The sequence below is a fragment of the Perissodus microlepis genome, chromosome 7 (genome assembly GCF_051167445.1).
Source record: "Perissodus microlepis isolate ML-2025 ecotype Zambia chromosome 7, ASM5116744v1, whole genome shotgun sequence".
Lineage (NCBI taxonomy): Eukaryota > Metazoa > Chordata > Actinopteri > Cichliformes > Cichlidae > Perissodus > Perissodus microlepis.
In genome coordinates, this window is record NC_140467.1 from 21690089 (window position 1) to 21712116 (window position 22028).

Consider the following 22028-nt stretch of genomic DNA (forward strand, 5'->3'; position numbering starts at 1 on the left):
AGAATACGCCAGTGTTTGCTTTAATTTTTATTTTCTTTTTCTAAGTGACTGTAAAGTGACACGGCAGATTTGTTTAAGGTCAGCTTGTCTGCTCATTAGGTTACCCTACCGCTATATGCAGTTCACAGGGTTTCTTACCGTCAAGTGGGTACTATAAGAATGACTAGTGTGTTTTTCAGCCTGGAACACTCCATACACAGAGCTCCACTGTGTCAGCCTGACTAGTGTGATGGATGCATTCAGTTAAAATACCTCCTCAACACAGATATCCATTCACATGATGCTGAGCATAACGGTTGTTCCTGAAATGTTCTTAAGACTTCTACCATACAATGCAGAGTTCAAGTGAGCTTGAGGCTTGCTGAATGCCGTAAATGCTACTTCTGAGAATTGTGAATGAATTGCTTTTTCTAAGGTGGATCTGTGTTATTGACTCAGGTCTCTGAAAGGGGTCCTATAAATGGATGTTTTGTGCTCTTAACATGCATCCTGAATTTAGACGATTAATCTTTTTGCTTTCAAAAGTGCTTTTTTTTTTTCTTTGTTTTTGTTATTACAGTGGAAACATATTACAGGGGAAAATCATTTGATTAAGTACATTGCCTAATCGCGCGCTCCTGCTGGATTTTTATTAGGGTTCAGTGACAAGACGAGAAGGAAAAGTGGAATTATGAGTGTGTATATGACTGTATGTATACAATGCATCCATCTCTAAAATAATAACACAGCTGGACTTAAGGGAGTAGGTGGGTGGCAAGTTTAAAAAAAAGAAAGAAAAACGTTTCTGTGTTTCCTGTGTCACAAAAGTACAAGAAGAGTTTGTGATAAACCTTGATAAACAGAAGAGCAAGGAAGAGTGTGTATAATCAGCTGTCAAAGTGCTTCACAGATGTGCTGCGTTCCCGCAGTAATGGCCCTGTTCACTTGCTCAGAAGGTCCTCTTACTGAGGAAAACAAGCCATACACAATGTATCATTCTTCCTGAGTGAAGCAGAGTGTAATCCACTCCTGGTTTTAAACAGCCTTCTAGGCTAAACACTCAATGGAGCCTGCTCACAGGAAGGCATCCAACCTCGGGAAGAAACCAGAATTGTCAAAGCGGTGCTTCTTTTGTGTGACTGAATAATGTAGCTGTGATAGTATGTTTGCTTTGCAGGAATTTTATGAAAAACTTTGATTCACCACACACTGAAACTATTTTGAAAAAACTCACTGAAACCATGTTAGTCACTCACTAAAATTTGGTAATGTACAGATATTTAAATTCAGTCACCCTCTTAACTAGTAACACTAAAATATTTAAATATAACCTAAGTTAAAGTGTCAATTGCTTTTTAAATTTTTTTTCGCTCTAGGCTCTCGCTGGAAAGCCATGACAAACCAGGAAAAGCAGCCATATTACGAGGAGCAGGCCCGCTTAAGCAAGATTCACTTGGAGAAATATCCCAACTACAAGTACAAGCCACGGCCCAAGAGAACCTGCATCATTGATGGCAAGAAGCTACGCATCGGGGAGTACAAGCAGATGATGCGTTCACGACGTCAGGAAATGAGGCAGTTCTTTGTGGGGTGAGTACAAAGCTAAAAAAGTGAGTGATCGCACGAGTTTGAAGGAAAGCTGCAGCGTGTCGGCGAGTTACGTGGTTTTAGAACTGAATTTCAAATTAGTTTTTTTCTTCATGGAAGGACCTTCAGACGGCAGTACTGTGTAATTGTGATTTAAATTCCAGAAATACTTAAACATGTCAAAAGTAAACCTTCTCTCACTGAAGAGAGTTTCTTCTTTCTGAGTGACTGGTATGAGTCGAGGTGGTGAAAAGGTTTCTAGCATTGTTGGCACCCTCAGGGTCATGCAGCATTCAGTGCTGCTCAGAGGAGAGCTGTGTGGATCACACTTTATTTTATGGAGCACTAGTAAGATGTAACAAACCATATTTTGAGAGACATTTAATAAAACAGCACACAAATGCACTCGTACTCTAATTAAACGATGTGTGAATTATGGCTTGACTAGGAAATGCAATTAGTGTCATTTGATCCAAAATATATTAGACAGCATTATACCAAATTATGGTGAACTAAGATTTTATAACAGTGATAGTATAATTTGACATAACTTTGCTTTATAACAGTGTGATTTGATGCTTATTTGAAGAAAATTGCCCTGTAAACTGAAGTTAAACCACATAATTTAACATGGTGGTGTTTCTCATAGACTGATCGTTGTTTGAAGCCCTGTGGACTTTGTCGGTGGTACTTCTTCAGTCCTATAATCCCAAATAGGATAAGCCATGTCATGTCACTATTTAGCTTGGCCTCGTGACGTAATACTGGGCCATTATTTGGACAGGAATGCTGGCATGGTTGCAGGGTTATTTCACACTGTTACATCTTCATTACAGTGTATATTATGACCAGAGATGGGCAGTAACGCGTTACTTGTAACGCGTTACTGTAATCTGATTACTTTTTTCAAGTAACGAGTAAAGGGATTACTATTGCAAAAACGGTAATTAGATTACCTTTACTTTCCCGTAGAAACGCTGCATTACTGCGTTACTAAAACCGTGATTTTTTTGCGAGAATGTCTCATGACAGTGACGTAAGCAAGTGCGACGTTCGTGACAACAGCTGTCTGCAGATCAACAATGGATCATATATCGAGTGCGAAGAGAGTATGAGCGTGCAGCGTTTAAAGCGTGGAAGTACTGACCTTACTTTGAGTTTGATTCCATAAAAAGTGACAAAAACATTAGTGTCCGTTGTGCGTGGGAAGAAAACTTCTTTTTACACCGAAAAAAAACCCTAAACAAGCTCCGAGTGCGCTACGACGTAATGGGAAATTCACAGAGAAACTCGCGGATTCTTCCACTGACCGCTGCGCCACACCTGCACCAGAGCACACCTCCGCCTACCCCACTCCTGCTTTACAGGTGAAAATAGAGCAACAGGACCGCTAGTCTTTGATTTTATTTACTTTCTGCTGTGTTTTACTTGCATCTATTTGAAAGACTGAGTATAAACACAAAAAATATTTTATTTTATGTGCTGGAATGTGCAGAAAATAGGTTTAAATGTTAAACTAATTTCTTCAAGTCAGAGAATGGTGCATATAATTTAATTTTTACTTGATGCATAAAGTTAAAAGATTAAAACGGATAAAACAAGTTTAAAAAAAAGAGACTTTTCCATTTGATTACATTTTGTATGATGGATTATGCAGAAAAAGTAGAATTGGGTTGACAGATCTATCGCTTTATTACCTATTCAGGTTGTAAATCGTGTTTTTAAAAAGTAACTAAGTAATTAATTACTTTTGAAAATAAGTAATCAGTAAAGTAACGGGATTACTTTTTTGGGGAAGTAATCAGTAATTAGTTACTGATTACTTTTTTCAAGTAACTTGACCAACACTGATTATGACTGATTAAAACTGAGAGATTAAAAGTTTAAAGTGGTCCATTTGCATCAAGAACCACAAGGCATTGACGATATTAAGCTTTGGATAACAGACAGTCTTTGTGTCTCACTCTAGATGGATTTGAGTCATTTACAATGGACCTGTGGCCTTCGATAAAGTCGTCTCTCAATCCAGCAGACATCTCTCCCCAAATATGTCCAAGTAAAAAGGAAAAAAAAGATAATTTATCATTTTGTAATTTTATCTATCTTCTTTGAGTTTATTTGATTGTATAGAAATATATTAAAACCAACTTTGCATTTCACGAGAGGTCTTTTTTTCCTCCTTAATATGTCTCAGTTTGAATAGAAAAGAATTCTTAGCCGCGTCCATTTGTTTAACGTTAGTGGAGTGATCATCAAGGTTTATGGGCCCTTTATGAAAGGTTGGGAACCTCTTGTGGTTCTATCTGCTAAAGCTCTTAAACATTTGCTGAAGAGCTTGATATATTTTTTTCAACTGCAGCCGGTGCAGCAAGGGGAAAAACAGTGGCATTGTCTTAATGGGAACCAGTCATGGATGTGTTTAAAGCCATCACAGTGGCCTATGAGTGAGATGGATTTACCAGAGGCCACAGCTTTGAATAGGAGCGATTTTTAATAGCTTGTCATTTATTAAATTAGGACAATGCTGGGCGCTTGCGGGCAGTGAAATTGGACACAGACAGACACAGTGGAATATGAAATGTAAGCACATGCTCGAGAGGGAATGAGCGCAAGGCACACGTCACAGGATGAATGCCACATTTACTGTGTGTGGTCAAGTACGCTAAGCAGGAAAGCTTAGATTCTCCAGGCCTGGGTTTTCAATTGTTGCTAAATCAAACATCTACAGGAGCCAGTACACAACTAGTTTCTGGCACATTCCAGATTGCTAAACCAGTGTTATTTTAAAATGCTTAATGTGAAAATAAGTCTGTCAGAGCACACGGCAGCAATTGTTTCAGGAGACAGAGGAGAGAAAACTGTTAGGTGAAAAAGGTGACAGTAATTTTCCCACTTTATGCGGTTCATTTGAGGAGCCTGAGGGGCCAGTTTGAATGATGTGCATTTACCCCCATTCCATCTACAATGCTAATGCTGCTGTGATATGGCAGGTAGAGCTCTATGTTAGGACATGCTCAGCCAGATGAAAAGCGTTGTGGTTGAACTTAAATGGCTTAAGAATAAATGTTTTGTTCACAGATGTTGTTCAAAGGCTAACGAATCAGTGTCTGATCTGTCTAGCTTGTACCAAAACACAACTGTGCAAAGGTCTTGAGCCATCCCGTTTCTTTATGCTTTGCAGGGAAAATGGAGAAATAGGTTCAGAAATATATTCGTATGAGCAAACATGCATGCATACAGATGAGCCTTTGTCTAAAATGCTTAACAGATACATATCCCAAGTTCTGTGTCAGGCCTTTGGCTGATTTTTTTCCCCATTTCTTAAATCTTTCAGACTTGCAGATACTGCCCATCTGCTGCCTGTTTTTGTTCTTCACTTGTCCATTTTATTTTTAAAGAGCATACTGTGGAGTATATCGTTACTTTGGGAATCACCTTATTGGTACAAAAATACTATTTTATGCCAGTCTAACAAATTGTGTGTTTTTAAAAGCTGGTTCTTTCCTAAGTTTTTGTTCTGAACACTGAGTTAGGTCAGTTTTTATTGGTTTAAGGATTCATTGCCATATTTGACCTCCCAGAAGAATACAAATGGATCTCTATCAGTCAGCTAGAAGTTTTATCATTTACAAGTAGTCCTTCTTGTGATGTTCAGCAGCTCGGGGACGTAGTGTCTTTTCTTTAACTTTAACTAATCATTCATTACGAAGTGACAATCATTTCTAACATTCTTCAATGTTGTAATTTTTGGATCATGCTTGCTGAGACTTAAATGAATAAATAAAAAAAAATTTATTGAACTAATCTCCCCTTCAAGGTCATCTCCTTGTGCACCTTTCGACTGCGTCCAGCATTGCTGCTAGACTTAAATCACACTGTAAAAGTTACAAAGCTTTTCGATCATTTTATGTTGTGTAAATAATATAATTCTTCCTTATCTTCTTTCCTTCATACTCAGGCCTCAGCCACCCATTTCTCTGGGCAACAGTCCTGGAAGTGTAGGAGTTTACCCGGGTGCCATAAGTATGGCAACAGCAGCTACACCATCCCCACATCTGACCTCAGACTGCTCCAGCAACTCGGCCAGTCCTGATCCTGCCATCCCCGTCATTCAGAGCACGTACGGTGTAAAGTCTGAGCCTGGCAGTGGAGGAGGCAGCAATGGCAGTGTGATCGGAGCCTTGGATCTGCCCAGCGACCCCAATAATGGAGACAATGACATGGACATGTATGAGGACTTTGAGGATGAGCCCAAGTCAGACTATAGCAGCGACCACGAGACACATGAGGCTGTCAGTGCCAACTGAGTAAGCTCAGGGTGTCAGATGTAAAAAAAGAAAAAAAGAGAACAACTCCCATTATAGTCAGAGACATTTCTTAAAAAGACATTTTATTACTGAGACCTTCAGTTTAACTTTTCAGGACATGTTGCGTCATGCACTGAGCATGCCCCAACAGGATTTCAAATCAGCTCAGACATGCTCAGAAAGTTCTGGGATAGTATCTTTGATGGACGCCCATTTGAAGAAATGGAAAAACGAAGGAATAGGAAAAACGTGACCCAAGAACACAGTCTGATCAATCTTCAGATGTCCAGCTGACAGTGAACTTCAGTTTCCTCTACTTTGACAATCTTAACAGGAGCGAGAAAAAAAAGAGTTAGACAACAGAGGATGAGAGAGAATGGGACAAAGAACAAACGAGCGACGAACACATTGCTGTGTAGTTTGTAAAAGGGCATGCATGGATTTCGAAGAATTAGGAATCGGTCTTCAACAGCTATTTGGTCTTAAATGTTTAAGGAGTGATTTAGTTTTCATTGTTATGTATTTACTTTTTGTCTTTTTTTTCCTTTTTGCTTTTTTGTTCTATAGACTTTTTTTCTGACAGGTCACTGCCTGTACAAACTCTAGACTGTCGGAACTTGAAATTTGGAAAGTTTTTAATATAAATCCTAGCTCTTGTAACCTTATAGTCTTACTTTTGTTTCTTACGATTTCTTTGCTACACACTTTTTTTTCTGACAAACTGCTTACCTTACATTATTGTTTCTTTTTTTTAAATATCCCAGCTCAGGTATGATGTGCCAGCTTGTGAATGTGTTATTTGTTTTGTTTGTTTTCATACAAAAAGAGTGGTAGGACTTTTCAGACTGTCAATGAAATAAAGGGAGCAAATTCCCTTACATTATTATTATTATTATTATTATTATTATTATTATTATTAAATAAGTAAGTAAGTACCCATAAATTGTACAGATTTTCTTCAGATGTGCCAAACATTCACATTCACTTGGGATGTTGTAGTCTTAATTTCCAATGCTGCAAAAGTCTTATACAATCAATTTTTTCTATTTGATGAAGTGGGTTCCTACTCATCAACTGCTGGCTCCCCTCCTGGCCCAAACACAAACAGTGCTCAGGGAGGTTATTTTTTCATCACACTTGCTTAGTCACACACACACACAGAATGTCATTCTCTGGCAGACCCTATGGCTCTGAGACGTAGTTAGAAGAGCAGCATCGAAGGCGCCTATTCCTTTATTCCACTGCACTAGTGCTTCCATAAACCACACTGCCCAATGTTCTTTGAGGCCAAATGCATTAAGTGCAGTGCAGTATTAGAAATGTTTCTGTCCCTTTAAATCAGGCTAAAGGTAAAGGTAGCCTTTAGCTTAATTTCACTTTAGGAATCCCCCTAGTCTTAAAAGTGAACCTTTGAATCTGTTCATTCAGTTGGAATAGGAAGATGAAGGTGCACCCCTGGATGACCCTACTGTAGGATAAGAAATTGTAATATCATAAATCCCTTCACTGTATTGTGTGTAGCATTGGTACAAAAATGTAACAAATATTACTTCTTTCATTAGCTTGTTAATTTTTAAATGTCTTCTTAGCATTATGTTGGAAATATATGCCAAACTTGTGTTTTAAAAAATTATTTATATAGTTACAAAGAAAATGGGTTTAATAGGTCCGCTGTTTCAAAAGGGTACCTTTTTTTCTACACTGCATTTGTATTTTGAACATGAGCAAATTATTAAGAGAACATTAGCGAAGGGGAAAGGTGCTTAACCAGTCTGCCTCTCAGTAACCACCGCCCCAGTCAGAGCACACAAGTTTTTCCACTCATCTGAAGCGAGATGTTTCTCTATTGTCTCGATGCAGCACAGCAGTCAGCAGTCTCTGTTTTACTCAAATGTCTCTGCAGACAAATCTTAGTTTTACTCTTTTCAAAGCATTCTCTGAAATTTTTAATGTTTCCATTCTTAAAACGTGTGACCTCGGGTGGTTTCTGGGTGCTCTGTTCAGCTGCTTCGGTCATCTTGATCCCAAATTTCTCTTCACGACCATATCTGGCGGTTTTTACTTGGAAAATGCTTCACAAGCTGGGACTGAACACTGATTTTGCTTGTGTTACATAAAAAAAAGCCTCGTGCATAGACATTTCTGTTAGTCTCATACACATCCTAAGCACTGGATATGAATCTGTTTTTTTGTTTGTTTTTGTTTTTTAGTATTGACTAATGTGAAGTTGTTGTTTGATTTTTAAACATGATATATTAGTCAGTTAAAAGTCACATTTTTGAAGCCTGGTACATGCGAGGCACCAGTAAATTGCCATTTCTTTGGAAGCATTTCATTTATTTAAGCAGATCTTGTTGCCGCAGCTCTAGTATCACCTGAAGGGGTCTCATCGCCTCTGATCTCTTTGGAAAGGTAACCTCATGCTCTTGTCAGTTGTGACCCGCAGAGGAAGAACATAGCATTTCCTGGTCACACACATTTTTTTTTTTTTTTGTGATGAGTATTGTATTTGAAATCCAATTGTGCGTTTTAACATTTCATTGTATTTATTAGCCAGCTTTGGCTCTAAAAAGTGTCAGTACAACTTGGTGAGAAAGACAATCAAAAAATATATATAAATAAAAAAAAGTAAAGACTTGAGATTTTTGCTTTTATTTTTTTCATGTATTTAGTTTTGGGGGGGGGAAATATTTTGAATGCTTTGTAAAATTGTTCATTTGCAGAAAACCCCCCACCAACATATTGTGTTCTGTGTATGAAAGCGATGCGCACAACTTTACAGGTAGTGCTGCATGAATTTTTATTTCCATTGCTCTAAATAGTACCCTTACTTTCCAGGGATCTAATAATTTCCAACACAAGGCTGTCTGTTTCCAAAGTTGAGCTATTCCACTCGCTCTTTATATTTTGGTGGCCCATTACGGTAAATGTGGCCTATTGTTCCATTGTGCGTGTGTGTGTGAGGTAACGCCACACATTCTGACTGTGCTGTGGTGTATACGGCACGGCGCCGGTGCTCGCTGCAGCCAATCCCAGCATTTCAGAGAGAGAAACAGAGAGCTTAGCCATATGCAGCCACATCATAAATCTAATTGTAATTCCCAAATCAACTGTAGCGTCACCCAGCGAGGGGCGCCGGCAAGTTTGTCACACACTCCTTTGTGAGCATGTGTGTGTGTGTGTGTGCTATGCTATAGCGTTTAGTTGGGAGGGGTGTTTGAAATCATACTTGCACTGTTGCCATGCTAAGCTTTTTAAACGAGTCATCATAACTTACATTTCCTTTTTCCTTTCTTCAAGATGAACATTTAGTTGTTTTCAAGTTGACAGGTTTTTTTTTTGGGCGTATGTGCACAGTTGGTGTGAGCATAAGCGAAGCTTTCAGCACCTCAACAAAGGTTAGTGTAGCTTGTTACAGCACAGTTATAATTTCAAGTACATTCCTGCAGTAATGTATACAAACTTATTTATCCGTTAACATTTCATCCCTGAAGGAAAATGATGTAATCCTCTGTTTCCATTAACTTTTCCCAGTTGTTGTAGCTACTGGTAGCTAAATGCACAACTAGCAACAGTGGGTTGCAGTGATATATTTTTTATGGTCATTTACACAAACTGTGTCATCCATAAAAGGATCAGGTGTACTATATCAATCAAAGAACTTTATGGACATAATTAAAATGACTTGACAGCCACACACCAAAAGAAAACTAAATGTTTTGCAGTAAAGCTCTACACCTTGGCTAATAACGTTGGCAACCGTTTCTTTCATATAAGGCAGAAATGTACTTATTAGTAAACTTAAAGTGTGTGATTATAGACTTTGAATTTACCTTTCTTTTCTCATAGGTTTCGTGTGTGGGGGATGATGAGACATATTGAGATGCTTTCTTCATGGAAACCTGGTCTTGCTTGGGCCCTCTAGGCAAATTCACTTTTTGAGTTTTAAAAACCGTCTTGAAGACTAGAAAGAACCACATCCTTTCTTTTTCCCCTCTCCCCACCAATTGGGCATTTAGATCAAGAGAATTATAAATTGTTATTACAAAGGAGGAGGCTCCCTTCAGACGTGTTGGAGAGGCTCTTTCAATGAGGCATCAAAGCCAGCCCGTTTATGATCATTGAGGCTCCACAACTCATTAAAGCACAGAGAATGGTCATGGTGCTGCAGCACACTACATCCTCTTTGAGCTTATGATGCTTAATCATTGAAATGCTTTTGATTTAAAGGAGACTAATTGACCCTTTCACTCCTGTCGAGTTGATCATGTTTCACAACGGGTGCCACTTGTGTGATGTATCAGGTAAAAAGTCGTCTAGAAGTCTACGTATGATTTAGAGGTTGTTTTTTCCTAACTGTTCTTTTAACTACATTGTGAAATTAGGCAGCAGCGTTTTCCCTGCAAAAACTTTCCTCATGGACTACAAGTATTTGTAGCAACTCGGTATATTTCCACTGCACTTTTTGGCAAAAAGAGGACGCCCCCCCAAGAAAAATTCCTTGTCAGGGGGAAAGTTGTTTTCTCTGAAAGTTCAGGTGCACTCGGGTTTGGTTTGCAGCCATGAACATTTCCGAGTCGAGTATTTTATCTCTCTCATGTTATTTCTCTGCTGTAGCTTGTAAAAAGCTGTTGAAGTGTTTAGATTTAAGAAGCTCCTTTCTTTAAATAACTCAAGAATAGCATAAAAAAAAAATTACAATCAACAAGAGCACAGCTTGAATCTTCTCCGTGCTCACTGTTTTTGTGATATTGCCTGGCTTTTGATCTCCTGCATTTCCGCCACCTAATGCAGCGCAGTGGTGTAGTTAGTTGTATGGTCACGTGAATATGATATCTAAAACAAGCCTTTGCTTTTGCATACACCAGAGGTTTTATTTTCCCAACTGAAAAACAATACAAAACAAAAACAGTTTAAAGTTTTTTTTGTTTTTTGTTTTTAATCTCTTAATAAAGTTAAATATTTCTGGGTATCTGGGGCAGAAACACGGCTTCCTCCCCTAAATTTGACACAAATGAAAGTTTATAGTCTATATATGTTTGCACTTTTCCGTTACATTTAAATTATTTCCACATGCACAAAACACACAAATTCCACACTTTTTCAGACATCTGCTGTCTTGTAGGTCTTGATGGAAAACCACAGACTGTATAAAGAAGATGGTCATACCCTTCATGAGATTATCTCTTTTTGAAGCTTATCATGGTCAGCTATGGTTCTTCACTGAGAAACTGAGGTATAGTTACTCATCAAACCCAATGCCTTGTGTTATACTTCTTTTGGATCCTAATTGGGGCCCTAATATACAAATGGACATAAGGCGGTATTTAACAACACTTCAAATGAGCAACTGAGCTGATAAACTAACTGGGAAAGTGGAAGTCATAGATGAAGGAGCAATAAGATTTTCATACTTTTCTCACATTACTCTTTAAAACATAACTTTTTGTGAACAAGGGAGCTGCAACCTAATTGATTAAATAATGAGGGTTTCTAAACGCTAAGAGACATCTTTTCGAGTTAGCCTGTTAGCACACAGTTTGCAAACTGGTAGAAAAAATAAAAGAACAGCTGGGGTTGATGGAAATGTCCTTAGTTTTGAACTTGCTATACTGAATAGTTGGTGACGTGGCTCATGTGTTTTGAAAAAAACAGGAGAAGGTTTGACTTCCTTTGTGAATTTAGAAATGGAACTGAGAAAGTGACAGCACTCTATATAATATAGGAACAAAAAGCATGCATTGTGCATTGTATGTAACATGTATAACAAGTGAATTTATAGTAAAACCTTCCCTTGAGTATATTGTTGCTAATGTAAGTTGATTACAATTGCAAACTGGGTACTTATTAGAATTCCAAGGGTCAACAGCCTTGTCAGTCCTTTAACAATAACTAAAAAGCTAAATGCAATGTCTGAATAAAAGAGAATCATACAAAAAAGCCCTTTGAAAGGAATTGCTTTCACAGGTTTTTTTTTTCCTGGTTTCTATGTCTTTGAAACATTGCATAAAGGCATATACTTCTTTTTTTAATGCAATTAAAAGTGAAAGAAAAAATCTACAGCACTTTTTCAGGAAAATAGGCAATGGACAAAAGGCCAATTTTTTTTCTTTTTGATCCAAAGTCCTTGGGTCTTTTTAAGTGCATTAGTCCGCTAATTAAATATTATATGTTTAACGAAAAATGCCAGCATGAAGGCAGCTGGATTGTTTGACTCAAAGACACGGCTGCAGCCTTGATGAGTGGAACTGTGCGCGACCATGAGGAGGTAAAGAACGCCATTGTAGCTAGTCCTCCCCTCATTTGACCCGCCATAATCCTTTCTACTGATTTTACAATCACATTCCCTTTTGTGCTCCCTTCACAGATAAAGACAGTAGAAGCAGTTATAGAGTGGAAGGACTCATTGACATTTCTGAGCATGTCACATGTACTTTGTAAAGACCAATGTGTTTGATTGTGAGTACACACAAACATATCATTTACCAATCAAAACTGTTTGAAGGACAAGTTACCAACCATTTATCCTACAAGGAACCAACATTGGAAAAGAAAAGTCTTATGGATATATCTCTCACTTAACATAACATTTCCAGTTATTATAGTCATATTTTAAATCTCTTCCATTGTAGATTCCATATTTGCCTCCTGCTTTTGATTTTCTCACTCAGTCTCAAGAGTTTTGACCCCTCAACCTTTTTTTGTTCTCTGCTGCAAAGCTTTTCATCTCAAGCGTTTATATGCGTATACTGGCCAATGCCTGTTGCGTTACATTTAGGCCCAATGCCATCATTCAATACTGCAGGATGTACTCTTCTTTTTATGTAATAATGCACATTACAAGGGTGTGGAAGCTGGGGTGGTGTACAGACCAACTTTAATACAGGAGTTTGGTATCACTTAGCTTCACAGTTTCACGATTTTATCAATCATATTGTGATGTCTCTCTCAAACCTTCTGTGTCTGGAGAGAATACATACAGCAGGTATCACAGTAGCTTCATCTGTTTCTACACTGCTTACAGGTCACTCACTTTTTGGGTACCTTGAAACTAAATAACATGTAAGACCACAGAGCCAAAGCATAAAAACCAGCCTTGACTTACCTAAGCCTAACTATTCCCTAATGATATTTTATGTGCCATAACTTCAAGCTATCTCTACCCTCAAGTTATTCCGCAGATGCTGTTACAGAATCCAAGCAATGACATTACAAATGTTAGAAAACAAAATAGTCTGAGGTTCTGGTGAATCATCCAAATGCAGACATTCTACTCTAGAGTTGCCTTTAAGTGCTTAGAAAAATCGATAATTCCATGACATCTAAGCTGCTCCATCCACTGAAGATACAGTGATAGGATCAAAAACTTCAGAACAGCCATTAAATGGAGTTTGTGGTGAAACTGTTTTGACAATTGTGAAAATACTGTGGCAGTGGGAGATATATCACAAGGCCATAAGCACTTGGTGAACATTTGAGAAAAATAAACTGTGGTTTTGGTAGAATACTGAAAAAGTATTTGCTGATTTTAAGAATCAGACAGTTGTACTAATGAGCTATGGAGCCTCTGCCATCCACCCTGCCTTAGCCTAAACAAGTATTCACAACATAATTACATCACTCTGCTCAGTTTTGCTGTTGTTACTCAACAAAGGTAATGTGTTACACATAACCAATTACTTTTCTTAAAAGTAATCAGTATGTTATTTCATTTCACAGAATGACTTTAACATCCTAGGTTATTTTTGCTACTTTTGTATTAGCGTGCTGTCTGTGCAGAAGGCTACAAAGAGCTGAAGTTGTCTTATTAGCATGTAACTATTTCTGTTCTTGCGAGTTCTTGCACGCTCTACTTAGGCTGTATTCTCACTAAACCAATATTTTTAGTAGTGAGGAAAAATCCGCTGCTTTATGCTGCACATAAGAAGCATCTTCCTGATATTGGCCAGAGTTATTGTTTTAATGGCCGTTACTCAGTTTTCTACTACAATTGAAGTTCTATTTCATGTGATCATAAACATGTGGTACAACACTGAATTACATTACCTATATGAACAATCAGTGTAGCACTTTTGATCAATACCAGATTCTTTTAAACAGTGAAATAAAGAAACCTTTCATTTGAAAAGCTCTTACAGTTACAAAGTTGAATCTGGATCACACTGCTCATTTCTGTCTCTTTATATCATTATGTTCTGTTATTTATATACTTTGGAAGAATAAAAATGTGAGCGATCTGCCTCATAATTACAGTTTAAGTGCACTTAAATGCATGATAGAACGTATTTTTACAATAATATGTCCTCAGCTAGTAGCTTTAGTGTACCTGTTAACACCTCTTATTTATTTTCAAATATATTGTTGTAGGGTCTATACTTTACAATATAAAGCACCTTGAGGCGAGTGTTGTTCTGATTTGGAGCTATATAAGTGCATTTGAATTGAGCCGAAAAGCAAACAGCAAAGTATTTCAATCAAATTCCCTGATGTTGGTCAATCATAACCATTTCATTGTTTATGTATATACATGGCACATGACATTTAAATCTAAGTAAAAGGGTGAATGGTTAGTTATTCCTACAAGTCTCTATGACAAAAAAAGCAATAATTACAGCTGTGCCTGTTATGCTATGACAATTTTAAATTGCTTATTTACAGATTTGCCCTAGTGTGTGCTCCCTTAATCTGCTTTTTGTTTAGTAAACCATTATACATTACATTGTTTTTTTAACATCCTGTGAGACATAATCAAGGAGATTACACCAAGATCATACAATGTTTGTGGGCCTAAATTTTGATGAATATTTTTAAAAAACAGATCACTACTAGGAGTTAAAGTACATTTCTACCTCATTAAATGAACAGAGTAAGTAAAATCCACTTGTTAAAGCACTGATATCAGTCAGCATTGCATTTTGGTTCATGTACATACCGTGCAACTCCTGATTCGGTTTTGCCTGTCTTCACACAGTGACAGCTTCAATAATGTTGGTCAACACAAAAGATTTTCTCTTAAATTTTCATTTTATGGCAACATTAACAAACACCCTGTAAGTCACACATGATATTTTTATAGCAAGTCATTCTGAAAGAGAAACATTAAAATAATGCCCTTGGTACAGTAAATAAGTTGAAATGAAAGCTTGTTTTCCACCAGAACTGTGGTACACACTGAATAAGCCTGCAAATAACTCTCTTATGTGTTTTATGATCAAGCTCAATTTTTGTGGCTTTATGTGACTCGGCTGAATGTGGGAACAATTAATTCATTTCTGGCACGAGCCTCTTCTCAATTTGCCAAATAGGCTTATCGGCATACTGACTGTGGTAAAACAAATATTTTAAAAATCACAGTGATAGCAAAACATATTAACTCACACTATACAGCCTGAAATAACAAACTATGGGGAGCACTTTTATAAGGTTATTCTATGCTTTTCCATTTCCACCATCTGACATATGGTCCACATCACTGTTTGACACAAGAAACACATAATTGTTCTGCAAAAGTAGAGGGATTAATTAGTTCACTGCCAGTCCAAAGTATTCCTCTTTTTTCTCAAAATAGAAGTTCAGTCGTGCAGTGGCATATCTGATAAAACAGCAGGAGACAGAAAACACATGATTAGATAACAGAATCTTATACACTATACAAAAACTAAATGGGCCTTAAAGACTGTACAGCTGTACATTGATCTGTTGGCTGGAAAGTCACATTGCCCAAGGGTGGCATGTGTCAACCTTAGATCAAATGTGCTCAGGCAAGTATGTCAAATAACTGAGACTGTCTTGTCCGTTTCTATATATGACGAGTCAAGCATATATGACTCATGGCAAATTTTGTCTTAAGATCACTCTTTACCGTAACTGTACGTTTTACTTAAGTAACTTATGAAGTGGTGTTTCACAAAAAATAAATTTAAATCTAGTCTCACCACTTGTAATGGTTTACATGAGAAGAAAAATGTACCCATTTGTACAGTGCTTTAATATTACACACAGTACTTTCCAATTACAGACACACCCATGAAACATCAGGGACAATTTTGAATTTATATTGACAAACTGGGAGTGAAAAGACTCGTCGTACTATTGACAATACCCATCATGGCATCATGGAAACTTTGTGTATACCTGTGAGCCACTGGCTTTGACAGAAAAACAGCATCTAAAAGGTGTCTGAATGGCTACAATTCCACAATTCAATTCAACAACACAGAGTTTTATTTGACCCTACTTGCCTGTAGTAAACATATAATATTTATAATATTATTAACATTCTTTGGTTGAAGCCTCTTTGACATATTGGCAACTTACAAACTGTTTAATCACTTGAAACATACTTGTAATGTCAAAATATTCACGTCTTTTCAGGCTCCGTTTTTATATGAGAATAATAGAAATTAGTACCTAAAATTATTATTCAAGATGCATTGTATATGTCCAGAGGTGGCAAAACTACAGACATTTTCCACGTATTTATATAAATGTGTAATATAATTATTATATAATTATTACATTTATATAATATATGATATATTAAATATAATATTCTAATGCAGATTATAATAAATACAATTATATACTAAATATAATTATAGATTCTTTTAAAAAAATTATCTGGTAAAAGCTGAATAACTGATTCAACTTCTTACTAAACTGAAAAAGTACAGTCCGTGAAATGTGCTCCAAACATAAAAGTAAAAAGTACATGACAATACAAACAGTATTTACAAGCCTTTGCTAAATACTTTGTATTGAAGTCTTTTTGAGTTTGATGCTACAAGCTTGGCAGAACCTCTGAAACTCCATCAGGTTGAATGGGTTGCATCAGTGAACACCCATTTTCATATTTTTTCAGCATTGGGTTCAAGTCTGGGCTCTGGCTAGGTAACTCGAGGGCATTTGCCGAGTGGTCCTGAGGTCACACACTTGTTATCATGGCAGTGTGCTTAGGGTCATTGTCCTGTTGGAAGATAAACTTTCACCCCTGCCACAGGTCTAAAGCACTGTGGACCAGGTCATCATCAAATGTACAGACACATCTTTGATGATATATATATTTATCTTTCCCTTGACCCTGACTAGACAGTGTCCCTGTTGGCATTCAGGACAAAGAGTCCAATATTTGTTTCTTATTCTGATGAATATCTCAAACATCTGTTATGTAGAACAGAAAAGAGGAAGTTCTAATTGTGGTTACCTACATTGTAAATGGCAGGTTCTGCCTCTACATTTAAACAGAAAAATGAATATAATCAGGGGTTAAAGTGGGATTCAGCAGGAGTGGGGATCCTGAGATTAGTTGGGCTGAGTGAATCTAGTCAGCATCATCAGACTAAGCTGTCTTTGATATCTGCTACTCCTTATGTAACCTAACATTGACCATGAACATGGCAGCCAACTGCATTAGTCCATCTCTTGAGACCTCTCCACAGCACTGCAAACTAACCTGTTTGGCCTGCCTAGCATGTTCACTGAACCTTTGAATAACAGACAGTTATTCAAACATTTTACAATTTGTGTTGTAAAAAGTTTCACAGTGTGAAAAAACATAACTTGAAATGATGTACAGCTCAGATATTAACTTTTAAATTTCCAGTTTATCAGGTTTCACTGACTTAGCTTTAATAGAAATCTGTCTTCTACTCTCTTGTCCTGTCTTTGTCAGTCTTGTCTTTCTCCATCTCTGACTTAACTTCTCACATTCTTTTCTCTCCCAGTGAAATACAGCAGCTGCACCTTTAGCTAGCAGACATGCTCTGTGACAAATTGCATGATATTAGCTCAGCTGAAATTAGCTGACACTTTACTCACTTTATGCTCACTTTATGCTCATTTCTCTTCTATAGTCTAGCTAGAAGCTGTAGTGATCACATCTACATTGAAGATGCTGTTCTCCATCATTTGAAAATATATGAGTAAAAAGTAGAGGTATTTCTGTTAAATTGTAGGGAGTAAAACTCAAAAGTAGGTAAAGTACACATACCTAGAAGTTCTACAGAAGTCCAAAAACAAAGTAGTTGTACTTTGTTGCTTCCCTCCTCTGTATATATCTGTGGCCATAATGTATCTTTCACTGTTCGCTACAGGCTGCTCTTTCTGTCTGGTTTATAGGTGGGTACTGTGTTTTTGTTTGTCAATCTTGCATAACAATAGCATCAAGACTCTCAAATGAAGCAATGAGTCTGAAAGCTGTGCCAAAGCTTCAGCGCATCTCAGAACTTAACGGCAAGAGAAGTGGTTTTGTGTTTGTTCAAACCATATTATTGAACGCCTCAATAAATCTGATGTCTGAGTACGCTGTTGCCCTTGGCCATTATACTATACCCTTTGAAATAAAGTGAAGTTTCAAAAGCACAGAAAATGGAGGCACAGAGAGGAGCTTGTCCTTTAATCAGTGCTTTCACTGAACTCCTCAATGCCAAATCAGTTTTCAAGCGCTTGTGTTGTGAGACAAAACGATAATTTAGTCACATGCCTTTTAGTTATTCTTTCCCACCTGCATCTCTGGGTAAAGCTACACTCTAATTATTGTGTCAAAGCCTGGCTTTTTTTGTCTGCTTTTGTTCATCATTTTCTCCTTTCTTTTAGTTTTTGCTTTGCTGAAGGCTGACCTTTAGATTTACCAGTACATGTTTGATAGAGATAGGTGGTACACTGTGTGTATAACCTTTGCCACTGCAAAAAAAGAAAAAAATAAAAAGAAAGAAAAAAGTTCATAATAAAATTTTGGGGAGTAGAAATCATTGGTGGAGGCCAGCAGACACTTTTCACTTCGCTCGCTGTGGTTTGGCGAGCCTCAACAGGCGTTTTCTCTGGACAGACTTAATTTCAAGCAAGTCATGTGCTACAGTTGATAACTGACACTTCTTTCATTTACTCAGACAGCAAAATGAAGCCTCCCTTATCCTTACTGGTCCAGAAAACTAAAGTGTTTGCTCATCATTTTCATTTTCATATTTTCATAATGACCCACTAGAATCAGATTCTGCTGACTGCTACAATAGCATGTATACAGGAGGTGGGGAAGTAGAGCTGTTGTACAGCTATGAACAAGTTGCTTTCCACACAAATATGGATGCTGTATAAATTGTGAATTGACTCAGAACATGACTTTCATATATTATATGATGAAATACAGCTAATTTAGAATTAGCAGTTAACATGCTCCCTGTGGGGTGGCACCACTAAACCCTGCTGCCCAGTGTTTGTTAATGACTAGATTATGTTTTGGATGCCAGCAAAACAAATGCTGGAACATGCTCAAGTTGTAACGTGGGCATGTTCATCACTACTTTTAGCAAAGCTGTTGGAAACCCACGAGACATGTAGTTTCGATAACCTAATGTTTCCCCCATTCGTACTTGATGTTTCATATGACACAAAAAGTTTTCAGTGGGTAACAGGTAACTGCACAGCACTCAGACCTCTTTACTACAGAGCCATGCTGCTGTAATTCGTGAATGTGGTTTGACATTGTCTTGCTGAGATAAGCAAGGTTTTCTTCGGGGGGGGGGGGGGGATTCCCATTCATTTCCTATAGCAGTCCTGAACTTGTTTTTTGTAAAAAGGATTGGGAAACAAATCCAATCAATGTCGGCCTTGTTTTTTTCTCTGCTATGTCCACTGTATGCACTGCTCTTCTTTGAATGCACTCATTCCACTGCATGTGCGTAAATGAAAATTGTGTGAATCTGAAAAATCCGGCGGGTTCAGACATATAGACTGACAGAATACTTAAACAGTAATTGCTCACTTATTGAATCGCTTACCATTCCTATACAAAACATTCCTCAATAAAGAATTCCAGGCAGCAGTTTCTTGTTTTTTCCCCAACAAAATTCAGTAAAGAAAAAGCAACTTAATAAAAAATCAGTGTTATTCTTCAGTTTAGTACAGAGTTTGATAGATTCCTACCAAGTAATGTAAAAAGTCAAAATAACTTCACTATCAGCTAATTTAACACGCACACACCTCAACCCCACCCTGTAGTTTCTTCTATTAATGTAATTGCCTATTACACCCTCCCTCCTATAAGAACAGCAAGCTTCACAGACAATCCCATTTATCCCTATTTTTATTAAGGGTGACACCTAAGACTAGCATACTTAATGTTTATCTTCATCAGAAATGAATGGAGGCTTTTTTATATTTAGCAAGAGTAGGGGAAAATGATCTCCTGCCAATGCAGGTATTCCATTTCACAATGTACTTTTGTGCACAATTCCCTCAATTTTGTAGTCAAGCTATTCCAAACAGTGGGCCTCCTCCTTGTTCATTTCCTTATAATAATGTCTTTGTCAAATAACAGCTCGCCTTGCCAGCACGTCCACAAATCTAGACTGCTGACTTGCAGACACTTTCAACACATGAAAAAAACCATATAAGAAAAGTAAATATGGATGGTAAAAGGAGGGCGGGTTTGCGTTCCCCTTGTGGCTCCCTATTGTCACATCTACATCTGGCTCTGGTTAGAGCACAAGGCCTGGGTGACGCCTGTCACTCGTTGGGAAGTTATTGGAGATTTGGCTCAGGGGGATAGCAGTGGGAGAAATTACACACACACAACACAGACAAGTATGCACACCCATGCAACAACTCAAGGTTTAAATAGTTTCTTATCTTTTTCTTCTTGAAGAGCAAAACTCATTTGCATGTATTGTACAAAAATTGCACAATTACTGATGTTGCCTGTTGTATGTATGTCTGCACTAAGCCAAAGGTTACCTATGTCTGAATGTAATAATATTGTCACTTTAACAGATCGATGAAGCCAGCGATGTTATGTATCTCTTGCCTGAAAGGGAGGCTTAAGTGCATGAATGTGTCTTGCATGACAGGGATGGGCGTGGGGCAGAGGTTAGCTAGATAGTAGCCTCCCGCTTTTAAACATTAGACTTGGTTCTCCATTGTTGTTGTTGCTCTCAGAGCTCATTTCAGTTTAACCCTCCAGTTAAAGAAAGGTAATCCAACCCTCACCATCCACTTTAGGACAACCTCAGCCGGTAGCTTAAAGGAGTAGACGTTCAGCAGGCACATGTGGCCCAGCCAGGGATGAGAGATGTATATGTAAGGCAGGAACGACGGCACTGGAACAATAGTGCCTCTGTGCCTCAGCACCCCTCTGGATCACATTTCCTCCAAGGTCCAGATTGAAATGAGGTGGGGGCCCTGTCGCTGATCTTGCAAGCGAGTAGAAAAAGCCACACAGAGGGGAGGGTGCCGTGTGTCAATAGTGATTAGGATCATGATCACAACTGTTGTGGGTGTGGGGCATGCAGAAAAAGGAGAAAGGCAGAAAAAAAGTGGGGGTTGAGGGAAACATTTTGCCTTCCTGAACTGTCTGAGTGCTGCTGCTGGTGAGGAATGTCTCCTGGACTTGTTTAAGATAACTAGTCCTCAATGGTGATCACTGTTAAAAATAAAAGACGTTAGTTTTGATCTCCTTTGAAAGTCTTTGTGAAAACCGAGGCTTTCATCTTATGATGTTGCAGTTTATCAGTGAAGAAAAGCAGAGAATTTCATGTGTAAATATTTTGTCTGTGACATGAAGAGTAGAAGAAGTGTGTTTGTCTCGCCTGTTTTTTATGCCAGATTTTAAATACACAAAGACTTGAAGCATTGGGGGGAGAATGAAACCGTTTTTTGTTTTTTTTTGCAGTTTGTCTGCCAACAAATTCTTTGTCATTCCTTTCTAATAAAGATCCTGCTTGTCTAAACATTGCACTAATATACCGAGAGCCTAAATTCAATGTCCTATAAATATTTTTCTTTTTCAGAGTATTTCAAGTGATGGATGATGACATTTACAGCTGAAAAAAAACTGCAGAGAAGTAATAATTCTTATTTGCGGTTACATGGGTTCCTTTATTAAACATTTACTGAGAGCGTTTTAATGTGAAGGTGTCACTTAACATAATTAGAACATCAATTTAAATACTAATGAACTCAACATGTTTTTGATGGATGGGACATCTCACCCAGGACATTTTAGGAAACTTGAGCATTGTTTATGCAGAGTGACACTTTGAGTTGTGGGAGTTTTAAATGTCTTTGTCAGACGTTGGACAAACCTTTGGAAGTCAAAGTCAATCGAGGAGAAACGTGATTGCAGGATGGCCCAAAGACCCCAGAGGAAGCTGGATGCCTGGT

General features: G+C 37.8%; 2 protein-coding genes across 5 annotated transcripts in view; one reads left to right on the top strand and one right to left on the bottom strand.

The window, feature by feature from the left end:
* LOC146383038 (transcription factor SOX-6-like) overlaps window positions 1–8513 on the top strand; it is a 102731-nt gene extending 94218 nt beyond the window's left edge. For all 3 annotated transcript variants that reach the window (XM_084934151.1, XM_084934149.1, XM_084934150.1), the window contains exons 14-15: window positions 1356–1569; window positions 5525–8513. In XM_084934151.1, coding sequence (XP_084790277.1) covers window positions 1356–1569; window positions 5525–5873 — 563 coding nt within the window. In that variant the 3' untranslated portion in view covers window positions 5874–8513. The remainder of the gene's footprint in view (window positions 1–1355; window positions 1570–5524) is intronic.
* The window catches only part of LOC146383039 (ethanolamine kinase 1), a 29696-nt gene continuing 15944 nt past the window's right edge, over window positions 8277–22028 (bottom strand). The window contains exons 7-8 of one of the 2 annotated variants that reach the window (XM_084934154.1): window positions 21950–22023; window positions 8277–15465 (exon numbers count right to left, since the gene is read on the bottom strand). In XM_084934154.1, coding sequence (XP_084790280.1) covers window positions 15396–15465; window positions 21950–22023 — 144 coding nt within the window. In that variant the 3' untranslated portion in view covers window positions 8277–15395. Of the gene's footprint in view, window positions 22024–22028 lie in introns of both variants that reach the window. The other variant, XM_084934153.1, reaches the window with a different exon arrangement.